Below are 18,655 nucleotides of genomic sequence, written 5' to 3' on the forward strand. Positions count from 1 at the left end.
GGTCCTGCTGCATCTGGATAGAGGGTGATCGGAGTAGTGGTATATACACATCCAGAAAGGAGTGATGGGAATTGCAGCCCAGCTGCACTTGGATAGGTGATGATGGGAGTTGCAGTCTAGAGGATGATAGGAGAAGATGATGGGAGCTGTAGTCCAACCATACCTGGAGATAAATACACTAAAAGCAAGCCAACCTCCCCTCTCTCTCCACTTTTTGCAGATGATGAATCCCCAGGCATGAATGGCTTCTTGCACGTCATCGTCCACTCGGCCACAGGCTTCAAACACTCGGCCAGTGAGTCCAAGCCTTGGGCTGCATGCGTTCCTCCCAAAACTTGCTCTTCTCTCCTTCCTTCCTTCCTTCCCTCCTTCACGCACCCCTTTCCGCCTTCCTCTCTTCTTGCCAGACCTGTACTGCACGCTGGAAGTGGACTCCTTCGGGTACTTCGTCAGCAAAGCCAAGACGCGCGTCTTCAGGGACACCACCGAGCCCCAGTGGAACGAGGTGAGCCCGGCCCACGATGCCTCTGAGCAAGCACAGAGTGCCTAGGCCTCCAAACACACACATAGAGGGAGATGGCAGTGTGGCTGAGGCAGCCTATAGAAAGGATTAGCTACTGGCTATATATATAAAAATGCAATGCTCGGAAGCTCCACAAGAGGGTGGTGTATAGAAAGGATAAGCTATTGGCTTATAAGTATGTATGTTTGCAGTGCTCAGAGGCAACCACAAGAGGGCAGCGTATAGAAAGGATTAGCTACTAGCTATATATATCTAATATGTGCAGTGTTTAGGTGCAACCACAAGAGGGCAGCGTATAGAAAGGATTAGCTACTGAGTTATATTTATGTCTGCAATGCTCAGAGGCCACAACAAAAGGACAGTGCATAGAAAGGATTAGCTACTGGCTATATGCACAGTGCTTAGGTGCAACCACAAGAGGGCAGTGTATAGAAAGGATTCACTACTGGGTTATATCTGTGTCTGCAATGCTCAGAGGTAACCACAAGAGGGCAGTGCATAGAAAGGATTAGCTACTGGCTATATATATCTAATATGTGCAGTGTTTAGGTGCAACCACAAGAGGGCAGTGTATAGAAAGGTTTAGCTACTGAGTTATATTTCTGTCTGCAATGCTCAGAGGCAACCACAAAAGGACAGTGGATAGAAAGGATTAGCTACTGGCTATATATATGTGTTTTACAGTCCTCTAGAAAGGACTAGCTACTGGCTATATGCGCAGTGCTTAGGTGTAACCACAAGAGGGCAGTGTGTAGAAAGGATTAGCTATATATATACCTTCTGTTTTCAGAAGCAACCACAAGAGGGAAATATAGCGATAGAAAGGATTAGCTAGTGGCAATAGATAGATAGATAGATAGATAGATAGATAGATAGATAGATGCATGCTGTGCTCAGGCAACCACAAGAGGGCAGTGTATAGAAAGGATTAGCTCCTGGTTTATATTTATGTCTACAATGCATAGAGGCAACCATAAGAGGGCAGTGTGTAGAAAGGATTAGCTATATATATACCTTCTGTTTTCAGAAGCAACCACAAGAGGGAAATATAGCGATAGAAAGGATTAGCTAGTGGCGATAGATAGATAGATAGATAGATAGATAGATAGATAGATAGAGATATATATGCATGCTGTGCTCAGAGGCAACCACAAGAGGGAAGTATATAGAAAGGATTAGCTATGTATATGCATGCTGTTCTCAGAGGCAACCACAAAAAGGAAATATGATAGAAAGGATTAGCTAGTGGTGAGATATAGATACAGATATATATGCATGCTGTGCTCAGAGGCAACCACAAGAGGGCAGTGTATAGAAAGGATTAGCTATATAATTTGTCTATGTATATATGTGTGTGTGTGTGTGCATTATATGTGTGTGCAATGCTAAGAAGCAACCACTCATCCTCTCTTTCTCTCCAATTTCTGCAGGAATTTGAGATTGAGCTGGAGGGCTCCCAGACGCTCCGGATCCTGTGTTACGAGAAATGCTACGACAAGAGCAAGATGAACAAGGACAACAACGAGATCGTGGACAAGATCGTGGGCAAGGGGCAAGTCCAGGTAGGGATGAATGGGGCGAGGAGGAGGAGGAATATGGGGAGGAAGGGAGGGAGGAAACGAAGGCAGCTTTGGAACACGTTATATTTTAAGAGGGTTATTTGTTTCTGGTTCATTGGGAATCAATAACCACTTTCTCAAGGTGAGAAAGATGCCAGAACGAGATGTTTCCATTCACAAATTTCCAATCTCTGGGATCGTTTGCTTGGGTTTGGAATGAAGCGATGTGTATATGGAAGAAGCTGAAGTGTTTTGATCATGTCGAAGGCTTTCATGGCCGGAATCACTGGGTTGTGAGTTTTCCAGAATGTCTGGCAAGGTTCCAGAAGCACTCTCTCCTGACGTTTCATCCCCATCTATGGCAGGCATCCTCCGAGGTTGAGAAGTCTGTTGGAAACTAGGAAAGCGGGCCGTGTGTATGTGCGTGCATGTGTATATTATATATATATATATATATATATATATATATATATATATATATCAATCACTGTGGAATGATGTCCAGGGTGGGAGAAAGAACTCTTGTCCATTGGAAGCGAGTGTGCTATTGGCCACCTTGATTAGCATCAAATAGCCTTGCAGCTGCAAAGTCAGTCAGTGACGGATAAGTTGTGGACCTGTGTTATGCTGAACACATGAAGGTTATGAGTATTATTTATTTATTTATTTGCTTTATTTGTATACCGCATTTTTCAGCCTGTATAGGCGACTCAATGCGGTTTACATGCAATTAAAACACAACAATTACAACAACAAAAACAATAGCATCAATCAAACAACAATAACAAATCAAACATCGCCTCCGTAAAATCAGATCCGTTCTCATAATCCTTGTGCCATTCCTATGTTCCATTTACCATCTTCCTATGTTCAGTTGCACTGTTTAACCAAACGCTTGTTCATAAAGCCAAGTTTTGACCTTTCTCCGGAATGCCAGCAACAAAGGTGCCTGTCTGATGTCTGCTGGTAAGGCATTCCATAGCCGAGGGGCCACCACTGAGAAGGCCCTGTCTCTCGTCCCCGCCAAACGCGCCTGCGATGCAGGCGGGACCGAGAGCAGGGCCTCCCCAGACGATCTTAATGTTCTAGTCGGTTCATAGGTGGAGATGCGTTCGGAGAGGTAAGTGGGGCCAGAACCGTTTAGGGCTTTATAGGCTAAAGCCAGCACCTTGAATTGTGCCCGGTAGCAGATTGGCAGCCAGTGGAGTTGGCTCAACAGAGGAGTGGTATGCTCCCTGAGTGCCGCTCCCGTTAACAACCTGGCTGCCGAGCGCTGGACCATCTGAAGCTTCCGGGCAGTCTTCAAGGGCAACCCCACGTAGAGCGCTTTGCAGTAATCAATACGGGATGTAACCAGAGCATGGACTACCGTGGCCAAGTCAGACTTCCCGAGGTACGGGCGCAACTGGTGCACAAGTTTTAGTTGTGCAAATGCTCCCCTGGACACCGCCGAAACCTGGGTTTCCAAGCTTAGCGAAGAGTCCAGGATCACACCCAAGCTGCGAACCTGTGTCTTCAGGGGGAGTGTAACCCCGTCTAACACAGGCTGTAACCCTATACCCTGTTCGACCTTACGACTGACCAGGAGTGCCTCTGTCTTGTCTGGATTCAATTTCAATTTGTTCGCCCTCATCCAGTCCGACACAGCGGCCAAGCACCGGTTCAGGACCTGAACAGCCTCCTTAGTAGTAGGTGGGAAGGAGTGACAGAGTTGGACGTCGTCTGCGTACAGATAACACCGTACCCCGAAACTCCGGATGATCTCTCCCAGCGGCTTCATGTAGATGTTAAATAACATGAGGGACAGAATTGAGCCCTGAGGAACCCCACAAGACAATGGTTGTGAGGTAGAGCAGTTGTCCCCCAGCAACACCTTCTGAGTACGATCCTCTAGGAAGGACCTGAGCCACTGCAGAACAGTGCCACCAAGGCCCATTCCCGCGAGGCATCTCAGAAGGAGACCGTGGTCGACGGTATCGAAGGCCGCTGAGAGGTCCAGCAGAACCAACAGGGACACACTCCCCCTGTCTAGCTCCCGGCGCAGATCATCCACTAAGGCGACCAAGGCTGTCTTGGTACCATGTCCCGGCCTGAAGCCAGACTGTGCCGGGTCTAGATAATCAGTGTCTACCAAGAATACCTGGAGTTGTGAAGCCACCACACGTTCCAGGACTTTGCCCAAAAAGGGAAGATTGGAAACAGGCCGATAGTTGACGAATTGAGTGGGATCCAGTGATGGTTTTTTCAACAGCGGTTTTATCACAGCTTGTTTTAAGCTGGCTGGAATTTTGCCTTCCCGAAGGGAGGCATTAACCACCACCGTCACCCACTCGGCCAATCCCCCTCTGGCCTCCTTTAGAAGCCAGGATGGGCAGGGGTCTAGGATGCATGTGGTTGCCCTCATTCCTCCAAGTATCTTGTCCACATCCTCAGGTTTCACCAATTGAAATGAATCCAACAAAATCGGACAAGCAGATGCTCGTGTTACATCCTCTGAGACTGCCGTCCAGGTCAGAACGGATCAAAGCGACTTTGTCCGCAAAGAACCGAGCAAATGCTTCACAGCGGGCCATTGAGTTGTCAGGGTTCCCATCCGGAGTGGTGGGATTTAATAGACCTCTGACAACTCGAAACAGCTCAGCCGGACGGTTCTTTGCGGACGCAATATTGGCAGCAAAGAAAGATTTCTTTGCTGCCTTAATTGCCACGGCATAGGCCCTGAGGAAGGCTATAAACCGTGTTCGATTTAACTCGCTCGGGTCTGAACACCACAGTCTCCTGTCCTGAACACCACAGTCTCTAGTCTCCTCTTACTTCGCTTCATCGCTGCCAGTTCCTCGTTGAACCAAGGCGCTGGTTTAGCTCGGCTACTTGAGAGGGGACGTTCCGGAGCAATCGTGTTTATTGCCCTGGCCATTCCCCCGTTCCAGAGGGATACCAGGGCATCAACAGAATCACCAACCGAGGTGGCGGGGAAATCCCCAAGAGCCGTCAGGAATCCATTCGGATCCATTAGCCTCCTGGGGCGGACCAACTTAATGGGTCCCCCACCTCTGCAGAGGTTGGGAGGTGCAGTGAGTCTAAAGCTGACCAGATAGTGGTCGGTCCATGGCAACGGAGAGATGGACAACTCCTCAACACCGCTACCTTGCTCCCATCCCTGGCAGAAAACCAGATCCAATGTGTGTCCAGCACTGTGTGTGGGGCCAGATATGAGTAAACCAAATATGTTATTTTTATCCAAGTCCTACTTCATTTTTGTCTCTTGAGTGCATGATATGAAACAAGTTGTTTTATGGGAGAGTGTGTATGCATATGTATATGTGTGTGTGTATATATATATGTATGTATGTGTGTGTGTGTGTGTGTGTATATATATATATATATATATATATATATTTACAGAGAGAGAGAGAGAGAGAGCACTGAAAAACACTTCTGAAGCTCTGTTGATTCTATGCACTGGCAAATCTCTTGTTTTCTTAACAGATCACAGAGAACAGGTTATTCAGTCTGTCGGGGGGGGGGGGGGGGCTTTGAATGCAATTTTCCTGCTTTTTGGCAGAATGGGGTTGGACTGGATGGCCCACGAAGTCTCTTCCAACTTTCTGATTCTATGAATCACAGAATTGTGTTGGCACAGATCTGGAGAAATTGGCTTCTATATGCGTATGTGGTGGGAATAATTTTAATGGTTGCTCTGTGTGTTTATTGTTATTTGCACTTAGCATTGAATATTTGCCATTTTATTGTATATTTTATTTTATTTTATTTTTGGAAGCCACCCTGAGTCCCCTTGGGGAGAGAGGACGGGTTAAAAATAAAGTATATTATTATTATTATTATTATTATTATTATTATTATTTTACTGACACAAAACACAGTATGTCACAGCAAATGAGATCTATATGCTGGATTATTATTATTATTATTATGGAGAAGCTTGTCCTCCGAATGCCCTTTCCTTTTTCGAATGATGGAGTTCAAAACGGGTGACAGACCTGGCACCGATGGAGTTAACATGCAGAAGGAGAGGCTGTAATAGGAGAAGGGGATGGAGAGGAAACCCGTTGTCCTTCTCCCCATCCTCTCCTCCTCTTCTTCTTCTCTCCTGCAATACACACACACATATATATACATATTCGGGAGGCTTCTGGGGAACAAGATGACCCAGGTCCCGCACCGCTGCTCTTTGGAGGAGAAGAAGGAAGTCCCCGAAGGCAAGCGGAGGACCCCCAACACCGGCGCCCGGCTCTGGGGAAGGGTCCGCAGCAAGCTGCTCCTCCAGCCAAAGGTGGTCATTCCCCTTTAATGGGCTTAGTAACATTTTTGGGAAGGGATCCGAAGGGCTTTGGGGTCGGAATCGCTCTCCCGTTCTCTCTTCTTCTGGCTTTGATGGGGAGAAAGACATACGAGGGACCCCCTACTCGAATTGGGGGAGGAGGAGGAGGTGGTGGTGATGGTGGTTTAGGGTAAGGACATGCCAGCCCTAACAACAACAACAACAATAATAGAAGTTATAATAACATTGAGGATGGATTGATTCAGTCCTCGTTTTTGTTTGTTTTGGACTGTTTGGATGCTCTCTGGGGGTATCAGAGTCCGTAACTTGTAAAGGAACTTTGGTTTGAAGTTCTCTTGGGAAGGTAGGAGTTTACCTGCAATGATGGAAGTTGTAGTTCATCTGGGATGAAAGAGGTTGTAGTTCTCTTGGAAAGATGGGAGTTGCAGTTCTTCTGGGAAAATGGGGGTTGTAGTTTGCATGGAATGATGGGAGTTGTATTTCATCTGTAATCATGGGGTTTGTAGTCCTCCTGGAATGATAGGATTTGCCTAGTTTGCCTGGAACAATGGGAGTTGTCATTTGCCTGGAATGATGAGAGTTGTAGTTTTCCTGGAAGGATGGGAGTTGTAGTTCGATTGGAATGATGTGGGTTCTAGTTTTCCTGGAACGATGAGAGTTATCGTTCACCTAGAATGATGGAATAGTAGTTCTCCTGGAAAGATGGGAGCTATCGTTCACATAGAATGATGGGAATTGTAGTTCACTTGGAGCAATGGGAGTTGTAGTTCACATGAAATGAAGGGAGTTGTAGTTCTCTTGGAATGATGGAGTTGTTCTCCTAGATAGATGGGAGTTGTAGATCTCTTGGAATGATGTTCTCCTAGATAGATGGGAGTTGTAGTTTTCCTGGAATGATGGGGCTGTAGTTTGCATGGAATGATGGGAATTGTAGTTCTCCTGGAACTATGGCAGTTGCAGTTCACCTGGAACAGTGTATAGATATTTTCAAAAATACCTAACCCGGGCATCGCTGGGTACCTACAACAACAACAACAACAACAACAACAACAACGGAAGATCCAATTCAACCCTCGCCTTCTTTTGGGACAGTCTGGCTGCTCTCTGGGTGCCTCGGTGTCTGTATACATTGGACTTTATGCATAACTATAGTATACTAAAGTCGGGCGCTCCTTTAGATAATACTATAACTCCCGGCGAAAATAAGGTTTCAGTGGTGGAGCGAATGACCTAGAGCCGACCCCCTCTCCCCTTTCTCGTCCTTCCTTCCTTCCGTCCTTCCTGCGCTCCTTCTCTCCTTCTGCTGACGGGCAGGGAATAGGAGAAGAGGCCTTTGCAGAGGAAGGGGGTCAAATAAAGCTGCTTCAGGGCTTTTTTGGGGGGCGGACAAGGACGCGTCCGGGGGCGATAGGCTTTGTGTGACTTCGTGGCTGGAAAACTCACAGCAACCCAGCGATTCCGGCCATACAAGCCTTGACAACACATGGAAAATTTCCTGCAATGTTGTTGTTGTTTTCGGCGTGGAGCATTCCAGCTTTCCAATGGGACGTTCTGCACCGCTTTTGGATGCCTCTCCGGGGACCGTCCTGCACTCGCTTTCCTATAGAGGCCTTTTCCTAACTCACGTTGTCGTTATCGTCACAGTTTATTTTCATTGCTTTGGAGCAGTGCCTCTCAGGCCCCAAAAGTGGCTTTTCTAGGATTCGGAACAGATCTGTACAACTTTACAATGAGTTAAAGGACGTCCATTTTGAATGGGTTGGGGATTCTGGGAGTTGTAGTCCACCCTGAAGATAAAACACCATCTCCAGCTCTCATTTCCTCCCTTTTTGTTTTGTTTTGGCAGCTCGACCCGCAGACAGTTCAGACCAAGGACTGGCACATGGACGTCATTGAGATGAATGGGGTGAGGAGGAGGAGGAGGAGGAGGGTCTTCTCAATCCCATACAGTTCTGTGTACGGAACTTCCTCCTTTCCTCTCTTTGTCTTTCAATCCTGCTTTCCTTCTCTCCCTCCTTTCAGGTCAAGGTGGAGTTTTCCATGAAGTTCACCAGCCGGGACCTGAGCCTGAAGAGGACCCCCTCCAAAAAGCAAACGGGGGTCTTTGGGGTCAAGATCAGCGTGGTCACCAAGTAGGTGATGCCGAAGGGAAAGCTTGAGGGGTTGGTTATCTATACATCCAGCAGAGGGAATATAATATAATATACATTGGGTTAAGGGAGAGGCAGTGGGTGGGGCCATGCAAATTCCCCATCATTCATATGCGTCTTCCTCCCTTATTTCCCAGGCGGGAGCGCTCCAAGGTGCCCTACATCGTCCGCCAGTGCATCGAGGAAGTCGAGAAGCGTGGCATCGACGAAGTGGGCATCTACCGCATCTCCGGGGTGGCCACTGACATCCAGGCCCTGAAGGCCGCCTTTGATGCCAGTGAGAAACCCTTCTCTTGGCTTTCCTTGCAGGCAGACAATGCTCCTTGGCTCCTTTCCTAACTCTCTCAAAGCTCCAATGCGTACCCGCCTGCAGTTATTTGCATCTATTTTTTTTAAGAGAGGGAAAGACAGCTGGGTAGTAGAGTGGAAACTATGTGCATGCTAGGTTCCACATATATATTGTCTTTTTTTTCCTCCCCTTTTTCCTACCTTTTCCTTCCTTCTTTCCTTCCCTCTTTGCTTCGTCTCTCTTTCCTTCCTCCCTCTCTTCCTTTCCTTTCATTCCTTCCTCCTCACTTTCATTTTCTTTCCTCCCTTCCCTTCCCTCCTCCCCTCCTTCCTTCAACTTTTTCCTTCCTTTCTCCGTGCCTTTCTTCGTTTCTCTTTCCTTCCTTTGTCCCTTTCCTTCTGTCCTCCTCCCTTTGTCTTTTCCCTTCCTCCCTCCCTCCCCTCCATTTCTTTCCTCCCTCCCTCTCCCTTTCCTTTGTCTCCCTTTCCTTCCCTCCCTCCTTCCTTCCTCATTTTCCTTCCTTCCTTCATCTTTTCTTCCTCTATCTTTCCTTATTCTTTCCCTTATCTTTTTCCTTCCGCCATCTTTTTCCTTCCTTCCTCCCCTCCTTCCTTTGTTCTTTCCTTCCTTTATCCAGCTTTTTCCTTCCTTCCACCCCTCCTTCCTCTTTCCATCCTCCTTCTCCCTTTCATCTTTTCTTCGTCTCTTTCCCTCCTTCCTCCTTCACCTTTTGCCTTCCTTCCTCCATCTTTTTCCTTCTTTCCTTCCGCCCCTTTCCTTTCCTTCCTCCCTCTCTTCCTTCTTCCTTTCTCCGTCAACTTTTTCCTCCCTTCCTTTGTTTCTTTCTTCCCTTCTTCTTTCCTTCCTTCTTCCCTTTGTCTCTCTCTTTTCTCCATCTCCCTTTCCTCTTTCCTCCCTCCCTCCTTCATCTTTTTCCACCCTTCCTCTTTCCTTCCTTCTTCCCTTTGTCTCTCTTTCTCTCTTTTCTCCATCTCCCTTTCCTCTTTCCTTCCTCCCTCCATCTTTTCCTCCCTTCCTCTTTCCTTCCTTCTTCCCTTTCTCTCTCTTTTCTCCATTTCCTTTTCTTTTTCCTCCCTTTCTCCTTCATCTTTTTCCTCCCTTCCTTCTTCCCTTTGTCTCTCTTTCTCTCCTTTCTCCCTGTCTCCCTTTCCTCTTTCCTCTCTTCCTCCACTCCTTCCTTTCCTCTTTCATTCCTTCCTCCCCTTCTTTCTACCTCCCTTTCCTTCCACCCTTTCTCTCTCTCCCTTCTCCGTTCCTCACTTATTCTGCTGTCCCATCAAGAGAGAGGAAAGACACACACCAACCTGCAACGTCCTCATTCTTACTGACTTCCAATGGAAGTCCAAGCGGGGGTCGGAATAGCAGAAGGAGCAGCGGGTCTAAAGTCTGAGACGGGGGCTTCGATGAGGACCGCTGCTCTAGAGAGAGAAAATGGCAACGCCTTTGCCTTCTCTCTCGCCCAGGGATGATGGGGGCCTGAATCCAGAGCTTTCCCGGGTGTGTCGTATTCGTAACGGCTTGGTGTCGCTTCCTTCCCCGCAGACAGCAAAGACATCCTGATGATGCTGAGCGACATGGACATCAATGCCATTGCGGGGACCCTGAAGCTGTACTTCCGGGAGCTGCCCGAGCCCCTCCTCACCGACCGGCTCTACCCTGCCTTCATGGAGGGCATCGGTAAGAGAGAGAGGGAGAGAGAGAGAGAGAGAGAGAAGCCCTTGTGTGTTTGGCCCAGCAACACGGGCCAGTCCCAATCTTGGCGGCTATTCCCACCGCTTTGCTTCCCTTGCAGCCCTCTCCGACCCGGCGGCCAAAGAGAACTGCATGATGCACCTCTTGCGCTCCTTGCCGGACCCCAACCTCATCACCTTCCTCTTCCTGCTGGAACACTTGAAGCGGTGAGTTGTCTTCCCCTCTTTGGAAACTGCGAGTACATACGTTCCTCGCTCCAGAAAGCCTGAGCAAATACACAGGAGCTTTTGCACAGTGTATTTTTACACACATTAGCCTTCACACACAGGAGCTTCACACAGGAGGCCTTCAAACTGGAGCTTCCCTCACCAAAGCTTCTCATACTGAGGCCTCTCTCATACCGAGACCTACTAACACTGAGGCTTTCTCTCACACTTCCCTTACCTCTCTCTATTCTTTCCCTTTTATTTCCTTCACTTTCCTCTCTTCCTCTCCTTTCTCCTTCCCTTCCTCTTTCCCTTCCTCTCCTTTCTTCTTCTCCATCATTCCTTCTTTTTCTCTTTCCTCCTTCCCCTTCTGTTTCCTTCCCTTCGTCTTAATGCTTTCCCTTCTTCCTCTCCTTCCTGTTTCCTTTCCTGTCTCCCTACCTTCCCCCTTCTCTCTTTTCTTCCCTTTCCTGTCTCCTTCTTTCTGTTCTTTCCTTTCTCTTCCTCTCCTTTCTTCATTTTTCCTCTTTCCATCCTTCCTTCTTTCTTCTCCCCATTCTCCTTTCCCTTCATTTCCTTCCCTCCCCCTCATTTTATTCCTTCCCTTCTTTCCTTCCCTTTCCCCTCTTCCTCTCCTTCCTATTTCCTTTCCTCTTTCCCTACCTCTCCCCTTGCCTCTCCTTTACTTTATCTTCCTCTCCAATTTTCCCTCTCCCTCCTTTCTTTCTTCTTTCCTTTCCTCTCCTCCTTCCACTCCTGCCTTCCCTCTTTCCCTTGTATCCTTTCCTCTCTCCCTCCTTTCTTTCTTCTTTCCTTTCCTCTCCTCCTTCCACTCCTGCCTTCCCTCTTTCCCTTGTATCCTTTCCTCTCTCCCTCCTTTCTTTCTTCTCTCCTTTCCTCTCCTCCTTCCACTCCTGCCTTCCCTCTTTCCCTTGTATCCTTTCCTCTCTCCCTCCTTCTCCTTTCTTCCTCTCTTCTCTTCCCTTCTCCTCCTTTTCTTTTATTCCCTCTCTCCTTCCTTCCTTCTTTCCATTCCCTTCTTTGGAGTCTGGGCATCTTAGGTTCCAAAGATGTTGTCACTTCTGTGGGGGACCCTAACCTTCTTCTCCATCTTGGAAGGGATTCAGAGCATCCAGGAGAGGATATTTTGGTTTGCAACCCAGTTTCCTTGCAACTCCTTGGTTATTGTTTGTTTGTTTTGTGGCTGGGTCAGGCAGCGATCGCAGTAACAACAGGTGCATAGGAAGCGTTTTTGGAAACATCTGGGTAAGAAGAGGCTGAGTTTTTGTTCCGTGGCCTTTTGCTGAGGACACAACACTTCTTCAAGAGCTGTGGCTTGGACGGGGTTGACGGGAAGGTTGGAACCGGGACTGGAATCCTGCCTTCTTGGCGTGGTTTCCCCTCCTTCCCTTCCCTCTTTGGCTGGTCAAGAAACAAGCTGGAGAAAGGGAAAGGAGAGGCCTCACTGTGGCCGCCAGGAAAACTCGTGTCTCGGGGAGGAGAACACATCTGTCCCGTTGGACAACACGCAGCGGAAGGGAGGGCACTTTGGAGACCTTTGGGACAAAGGAAGAAGCAACCTTCCTGTCAGGCCATCTTCCCGTCCCTCCTCACCTTTCCTTTACCACCTACTCTTTCCATCTTGGGGGTCTCTTCTTTCTTCACCTCCTCTCATTTTCTCTCTTCTTTCTTTTCCTCTCTTTTCTTTCCTGTTCTTTTTTCTTTCCCTTTCTCCTTCTTTTCTTTCTCTTCCCTCCCTTCTCTCCTTTTCTTGTCTCCTTTTTCCTCATCTCTTCCTCTCCCCTCCTTTCCTTCTCTTTTCTTTCTTCTCTTCTCCTTTCCTGTCTTCTCCTCTTTCTCTTCTCTCCTTTTCCAACATCTCTTCCTATCCTCCAAATTTTTCTTCTTTCCTCTCCTTTTCTCTTCTCCTTTTCCTCTCTTCTTCTCTCCTTTCCTCTCCTCTTTTCCTATTCTTTTTCTTGCCCTCTCATTATCCTCTCTTCTTCTCCTTTCCTCTTTCTCTCCTCTAAATTTCACTTTTATTTCCTCTCCTCTCCATTTTCCTCCTTTTCCTCCTTTTCGCTCCTTTCTCCTTTCCTCTCAATTTCTCTCTTCCCCTCCTTTCCTCTCCTCCCTTCATCTCTCATTTCTCTTCACCCCTCCTTTTCTCTTCTTTTTCTCCCTTTCTCATCTTACTCTCCTTTTCCTCTCGTCCCCCCTGCTCTTTTCTCTCTTTCTCATCTCCTTCTTTCTTCTTTCTTTTCCTTTCCTCTTTTTTTCTCCTTTTCTCCATTTCTCTCCTTGCGTCGTCTCTCATTTCTCTTTTCCCCTCCTCTCATCTCTTCTCTCCCATTTCCTTTCCTTTTCTCTACTCTTTTCTCATTTACGCTCTCCTCCTACTCTCCCTCCTTCTTTCCTCTCCTCACTTCTTCTCTCATTTCTCTCTTCTCCCCTCCTCTCATCTCTCCCATTTCCTTTCCTCTACTCTTTTCTCATTTACGCTCTTCTCCTACTCTCCCTCTTTCTTTCCTCTCCTCACTCCTTCTCTCATTTCTCTCTTCTCCCCTCCTTTCATCCCCTATCCTTTCCTTTTCTTCTATCTATCTCTCCCCAAAGTGGAGGGATCCCCTGCCCCTGCTTCTCTCTCCTTAACCTTCTTTCCCTGTCCTTCCCTTGGATTCCCTCAAAGGAAAAAGATGGCTGAAAAGAATGAAGCAATACCCCTTTGTTTTCAGATCAATTTAGGATGTGTGATCAAGTCAAGGTGTGGTCTGGATGGGGGTTTCCCGTACCTGGGTTCCCGCAATCAAGGCCGTCCCTCCTTTCCTTTCTTGTCCTTGCCAGGGCGGCCGAGAAGGAGCCGGTCAACAAGATGTCTCTGCACAACCTGGCCACGGTCTTTGGCCCCACGCTGCTGCGGCCCTCCGAGGGGGAGAGCAAGGGGCCCCTCAGCCTGGCCTCCGACATCTGGTCCCACGACGTCATGGCCCAGGTCAGGAAGGGCAGGGCAAACGCCCACAACGATGGCACAACCTTGCCATTGAAAGCACCATTCACATCATCATCATCATAGTAATAGCAATAATAACAAAGGGCTCTAACCGTAATTTATTTATTATTTATTTATTTTATTTACGATATTTCTATCCCGCCTTTCTCAGCCCAAAGGCGGCTTACAAAGAGGCAGCTATTCACTGCCGTAGTAGTCATATCATATAATTCAAAACATTTAGAACATTATAAAAGTCCATTAAAAAACCATTAAAAACATATAATCACCAATGTCTTCCTGTTATAATAATATTGCTCTTTAAATAATAACAGTAATAAGGCTCTTTAAATAATATTAACAATAATAATAAATGGTTCTTTAAATAATAATAATAATAATAATAATAATAACTGGCTCTTTTAATAATAACAACATGTATCTTTTAATAATAGTAATAATAAGGCTCTTTAAATAATAATATGGATATTTTCATCATCATAATAATGATGATGATCTTTTAATAATAACAGTGTTTTGTTAAATAACAGTACAGGGTTCTTTAACTAATAAGACTAAGAATAAATGGTACTTTAAATAATAAGAATAAATGGCTCTTTAAATACTACTAATAATAGCACAGGAAAAATGCCTCTAGAACATGGCCATATAGCCCGAAAAAACCCACAAGAACCTAATAATAGCACAGCTCGTTAATGATTATATCAAGACTCTAATAATAATAATAATAATAAGAAGAAGAAGAAGAATCTTAATAATAGTAATAATAATAAGGCTCTTAAAATAATAATATGGATCTTTTCATAATAATAGTAATAGTAATAGTAATAATAATAATAATAATAATAAGGCTCTTTAAATTATAATATGGATCTTTTCATAATAATAATGATTATGATCTTTTAATAAATAACAGTACAGGGTCCTTTAACTAATAAGACTAAGAATAAATGGTACTTTAAATAATAAGAATAAATTGTTCTGTAAGTACTACTAATGATAACACGGCTCTTTAAATAATGATAATAATAACAACAAGGCTCTTTAAATAATAATACTATGCATCTTTTAATAATAGTAATAATAATGGTAAGGCTCTTTAAATAATAATATGGATCTCATAATAATAATAATAATAATAATAATAATAATAATAATAAGGCTCTTTAAATAATAATATTGATCTTTTCATAATGATGATGATGATGATCTTTTAATAATAACAATGTTTTGTGAAATAACAGTACAGGGTACTTTAAATAATAAAACTAAGAATAAATGGTACTTTAAATAATAAGAATAAATGGCTCTTTAAGTACTACTAATAATAACACAGCTCTTTAAATAATGATAACAAGGCTCTTCAAATAATAATAATACATGGCTATTTAAATAATAATAATAATTATTATTATTTAAAGAGCCATGTATTATTATTATTTGAAGAGCCTTATTATTATTATTATTATTATTATTTCTTTGGCCTGCGTTTCAGAATAATCAGCCTAAGAAAGTCCTAGAAAACACATGAGTTGAGCCTCAATTTGAGTCTCCTTTGTGGAGAGAAAAAGCGGGGTATAAATAAACATCATAAGCTGACATGTCAGCTCTTTTACGTCTTCTAATTCTATCCATTACAAATCATCATCATTATTTATTATCATTATTTTAAAATTCGCTAAATTATTTATCAGAACAGGTACTTTTTCCCCATGATAATAACCCTTTCAGGATATACAAGACAGACAGATAGAGGCATTTCGGCATTTTCCACCTTTGGCGCCTGGAGGTTATGCTCAATTCTGGCCACAGGGGAGTGCTGTTGCTCCATTCGCTGAGATGACGATCTCTTTTTGGTTCTTTGATCACCAGCATTTTATGGTGGTGTAAAATATCTCCCCCGCTAAAGCAGTGCCTAATTTCTCACAACTTAGCTGTTTTCGAACTGCTTAGCTTAGGTTGACGGTTGGGTACTCAATCCAACTTGACTTCGAACTTGACTCCTTCCGGTTGGCAGTGATCTATTGCTGCTGACGATTAACCAGCTGTGTTACAGCCCAATGGATGTTTGTAACCCGGGGATGGCCTGTACTTCCATACATGGCTCTCCAAGTGTGGGTGAATTACAATTCCCACCACCCTATCAATCCCCCCGCCTCCCCAAACCCCAGCAGTACTTTAAGATGGTCATGATAGAGATGTGTAGTCCAGATCCCATAATCCCCTGCCACTGCCCTGCAAACCCCACCAATATGATACATTAGTCTGGACAGGTCGGTGTGTCCAATGATGTCACCCATTGGGGCTGAGACATCTCCCTTTTTTCCCTTGTTCACCCCGCAGGGTGATTTGGCCAAACAAACCTGTTGAACTATCTCCTTGCGTCTAGTGTTGGGTTGGGTAAAACGACCCTGGATTTTTTGGGGCCATAAAGAAAAGAGGGACACAACAGTGAGTCCCAATGATGGATTACATTCTCCACCATCCCTACATGTTTTTTGTGTCTGCTTTCTGCAGGTCCAAGTGTTGCTGTACTACTTGCAGCACCCGCCCCTCTCTTTCGCCGAGCTCAAGCGCAACTTGCTCTACTTCTCTACCGACGTGTAGCTTACAAGTGAACGATGGCCCGGCTTTTCTGAAGCGGAGAGACGCGGACCCCGGACGCTGCTCCAAACCGAGGAGGACGTTGTTGTTGTTGTTACTCACAACAACTTGTTGTTGTTGTTGTTGTTCCCCAGGACTCGCGCTGCCTGTGCCTCTCGGACAACCGTTTTGTACAACCTTCCCCCTTCTTCCCCCCTTTAGCGGTCCGAATCCCTTTTTGTATCGATTCCCAGGAATCGACACAGCCTCGGCGGACCAACCTCTCAAAGTATGGCAGCTTCTTGGGGATCTTTAGGACATTCTGCCCCACAACGATGAGGGCAACCTTCTCCTCCCTGAATGGCGGCTTGGAAGGAAGCAGGAGCTCCCTTTCCCGTCCTTCTTTCTCTCTTTATTCCTATCGGTTTCCCTACTCTCGTGCCGTAAAAAGGTTCCGAAGCTGGCGGCGAAATGGTGACTTTGGTGTGCGAACGAGAGAGAGAGAAGAAAGCGAGCTCTCATTTCCCTTTGCGGTTTATTTATGGTTCGACGCGGAGCTAATTCTGTTGCCAAAATCCCCCCAAAGGACTGAGTAACACCCCGTTTCACTTCGTGGATTATCCTCTTGAATTCACGGCTTCACAAAGGCGACGGGTCTCCTCGATCCGGAGCCTTTTCGTGGGGAAACCGGCATCCTTTTCTCCGCCTCGGAACAGGGTTTCGTTGCTTACAGGGTTCGACTACGGAAGGCTCAGGGAGGAGGCCGTGCCCGGGTTTCCTTTCGCTTCTTGCACATCCAAGGCCTCTCTCTCTCATTTTGTGTATTATTTAATAAGATTTTTATTTACAGAGTAGAACGACGACTTACGTTTAAATGGTGGGGGCCTCTTTCCTCCAACTGGTACTATTGTGCTCCATTTCCTCAAGCGGGTTGGGAATCGATGCGGCGACAATTCAGGGACCGGGGATATTCTACTTGATTTAGGGGCCAAACTCTGCATCTGTGTGTGTGTGAAACAGTTGCAGATGCCAAGGAAAATAGGCATTAATTCCTACGTAAGCCCGACATCAATCCAAAAAATATCCCTGCTTGCCTTTTCTATTTGTTTCTGACAATGGGGCAGGGAGATGAAATAGGAATCATTGATATTTGACTCGTTTTAAGGATCTATATATATATATATAATATTATATATATATAATTTTGGTTGTGTCTCATCACAGGTTAATTTCCTTCCCCTTCTATAGACAACAACTTTTTCATCGATGTAAAATCATGTCTTTCAAAGGAAAAACTGTTAATAAAACCCACAACGTTTGCACAAAGGAATCGTCTGGTGTTATCATTTGCGCCGTGATTCTTTTGCAGGACGTTAATTCCATAAAAAAGTCGAAAAAAAAGCAAGATGTCTCAACGGGTACAGAGGGGATGAGATCCTCTTTCGATCTTTCCATTTTCAAAAAGGATGAGAGAGGAAGAGGTCATTCCTGTTCACCTTTCTCTGCCCCGTTACCATATTTCTTCCATTGTGAGATGACACTGATTGTAAGACGCACCTTAATTTCTGTTCCACCGTAAGAGACACATAAGATACACCTGTTTTTATTGAAAGAGGGAGAATGGGTCTTGGAATAGAAGATACGCTGTATATACTAGAGTGTAAGACGGGTTTTTCAGCCCTTTTTTAAGGCTGAAAAAACTCCCCTCAGCTTATACTCGAGTCAAACTTATTATTTTATACTCTATTATTATTATTATTATTATTATTAATTTATTATTTTACTCTATTATTTTTATTATTATTACATTTCCCTTTGGGGGTTGAGAAGGACGTGATAGAAATGCGATAAATAAATAAATAAATAAATGTATTATTTTACTCTATTTATTATTATATTTATTATTTTACTCTATTATTTTTATCATTATTACATTTCCCTTTGGGGGTTGAGAAGGACGTGATAGAAATGCAATAAATAAATAAATAAATAAATTTATTATTTTACTCTATTTATTATTATATTTTTATTTTACTTTATTTTTTATTATTATTACATTTCCCTTCGGGGGTTGAGATGGACGGGATAGAAATGTGAGAAATAAATAAATAAATGTATTATTTTACTCTATTTATTATTATATTATTTTACTGTAGTGTTTTACTTTAGTATTGTTATATTGTTATAATATTTATTATTCTTCTCTATTTATTATTACATTTATTATTATTCTCTTATCATTACATTTATTATTTTTCTCTATTATTATATTTATTGTTTTTAGTATTGTTATACAGTTATACTGTTATTATATTTATT

At 44.6% G+C, this 18,655-nt stretch overlaps 1 protein-coding gene across 4 annotated transcripts in view; it reads left to right on the forward strand.

Moving 5' to 3' along the window:
* Nucleotides 1-17,662, forward strand: part of ABR (ABR activator of RhoGEF and GTPase) — a 50,276-nt gene extending 32,614 nt beyond the window's left edge. For 3 of the 4 annotated variants that reach the window (XM_067472103.1, XM_067472104.1, XM_067472105.1), the window contains 10 exons: nucleotides 221-295; nucleotides 408-505; nucleotides 1,954-2,085; nucleotides 8,232-8,291; nucleotides 8,408-8,517; nucleotides 8,673-8,812; nucleotides 10,388-10,522; nucleotides 10,638-10,743; nucleotides 13,588-13,735; nucleotides 16,271-17,662. In XM_067472103.1, coding sequence (XP_067328204.1) covers nucleotides 221-295; nucleotides 408-505; nucleotides 1,954-2,085; nucleotides 8,232-8,291; nucleotides 8,408-8,517; nucleotides 8,673-8,812; nucleotides 10,388-10,522; nucleotides 10,638-10,743; nucleotides 13,588-13,735; nucleotides 16,271-16,360 — 1,094 coding nt within the window. In that variant the 3' untranslated portion in view covers nucleotides 16,361-17,662. Of the gene's footprint in view, nucleotides 1-220; nucleotides 296-407; nucleotides 506-1,953; nucleotides 2,086-6,119; nucleotides 6,377-8,231; nucleotides 8,292-8,407; nucleotides 8,518-8,672; nucleotides 8,813-10,387; nucleotides 10,523-10,637; nucleotides 10,744-13,587; nucleotides 13,736-16,270 lie in introns of those variants that run through there. The other variant, XM_060756868.2, reaches the window with a different exon arrangement.
* The last annotated feature ends 993 nt before the right edge of the window (nucleotides 17,663-18,655 follow it).

Source organism: Anolis sagrei, chromosome 11 (assembly GCF_037176765.1).
Source record: "Anolis sagrei isolate rAnoSag1 chromosome 11, rAnoSag1.mat, whole genome shotgun sequence".
NCBI lineage: Eukaryota > Metazoa > Chordata > Lepidosauria > Squamata > Dactyloidae > Anolis > Anolis sagrei.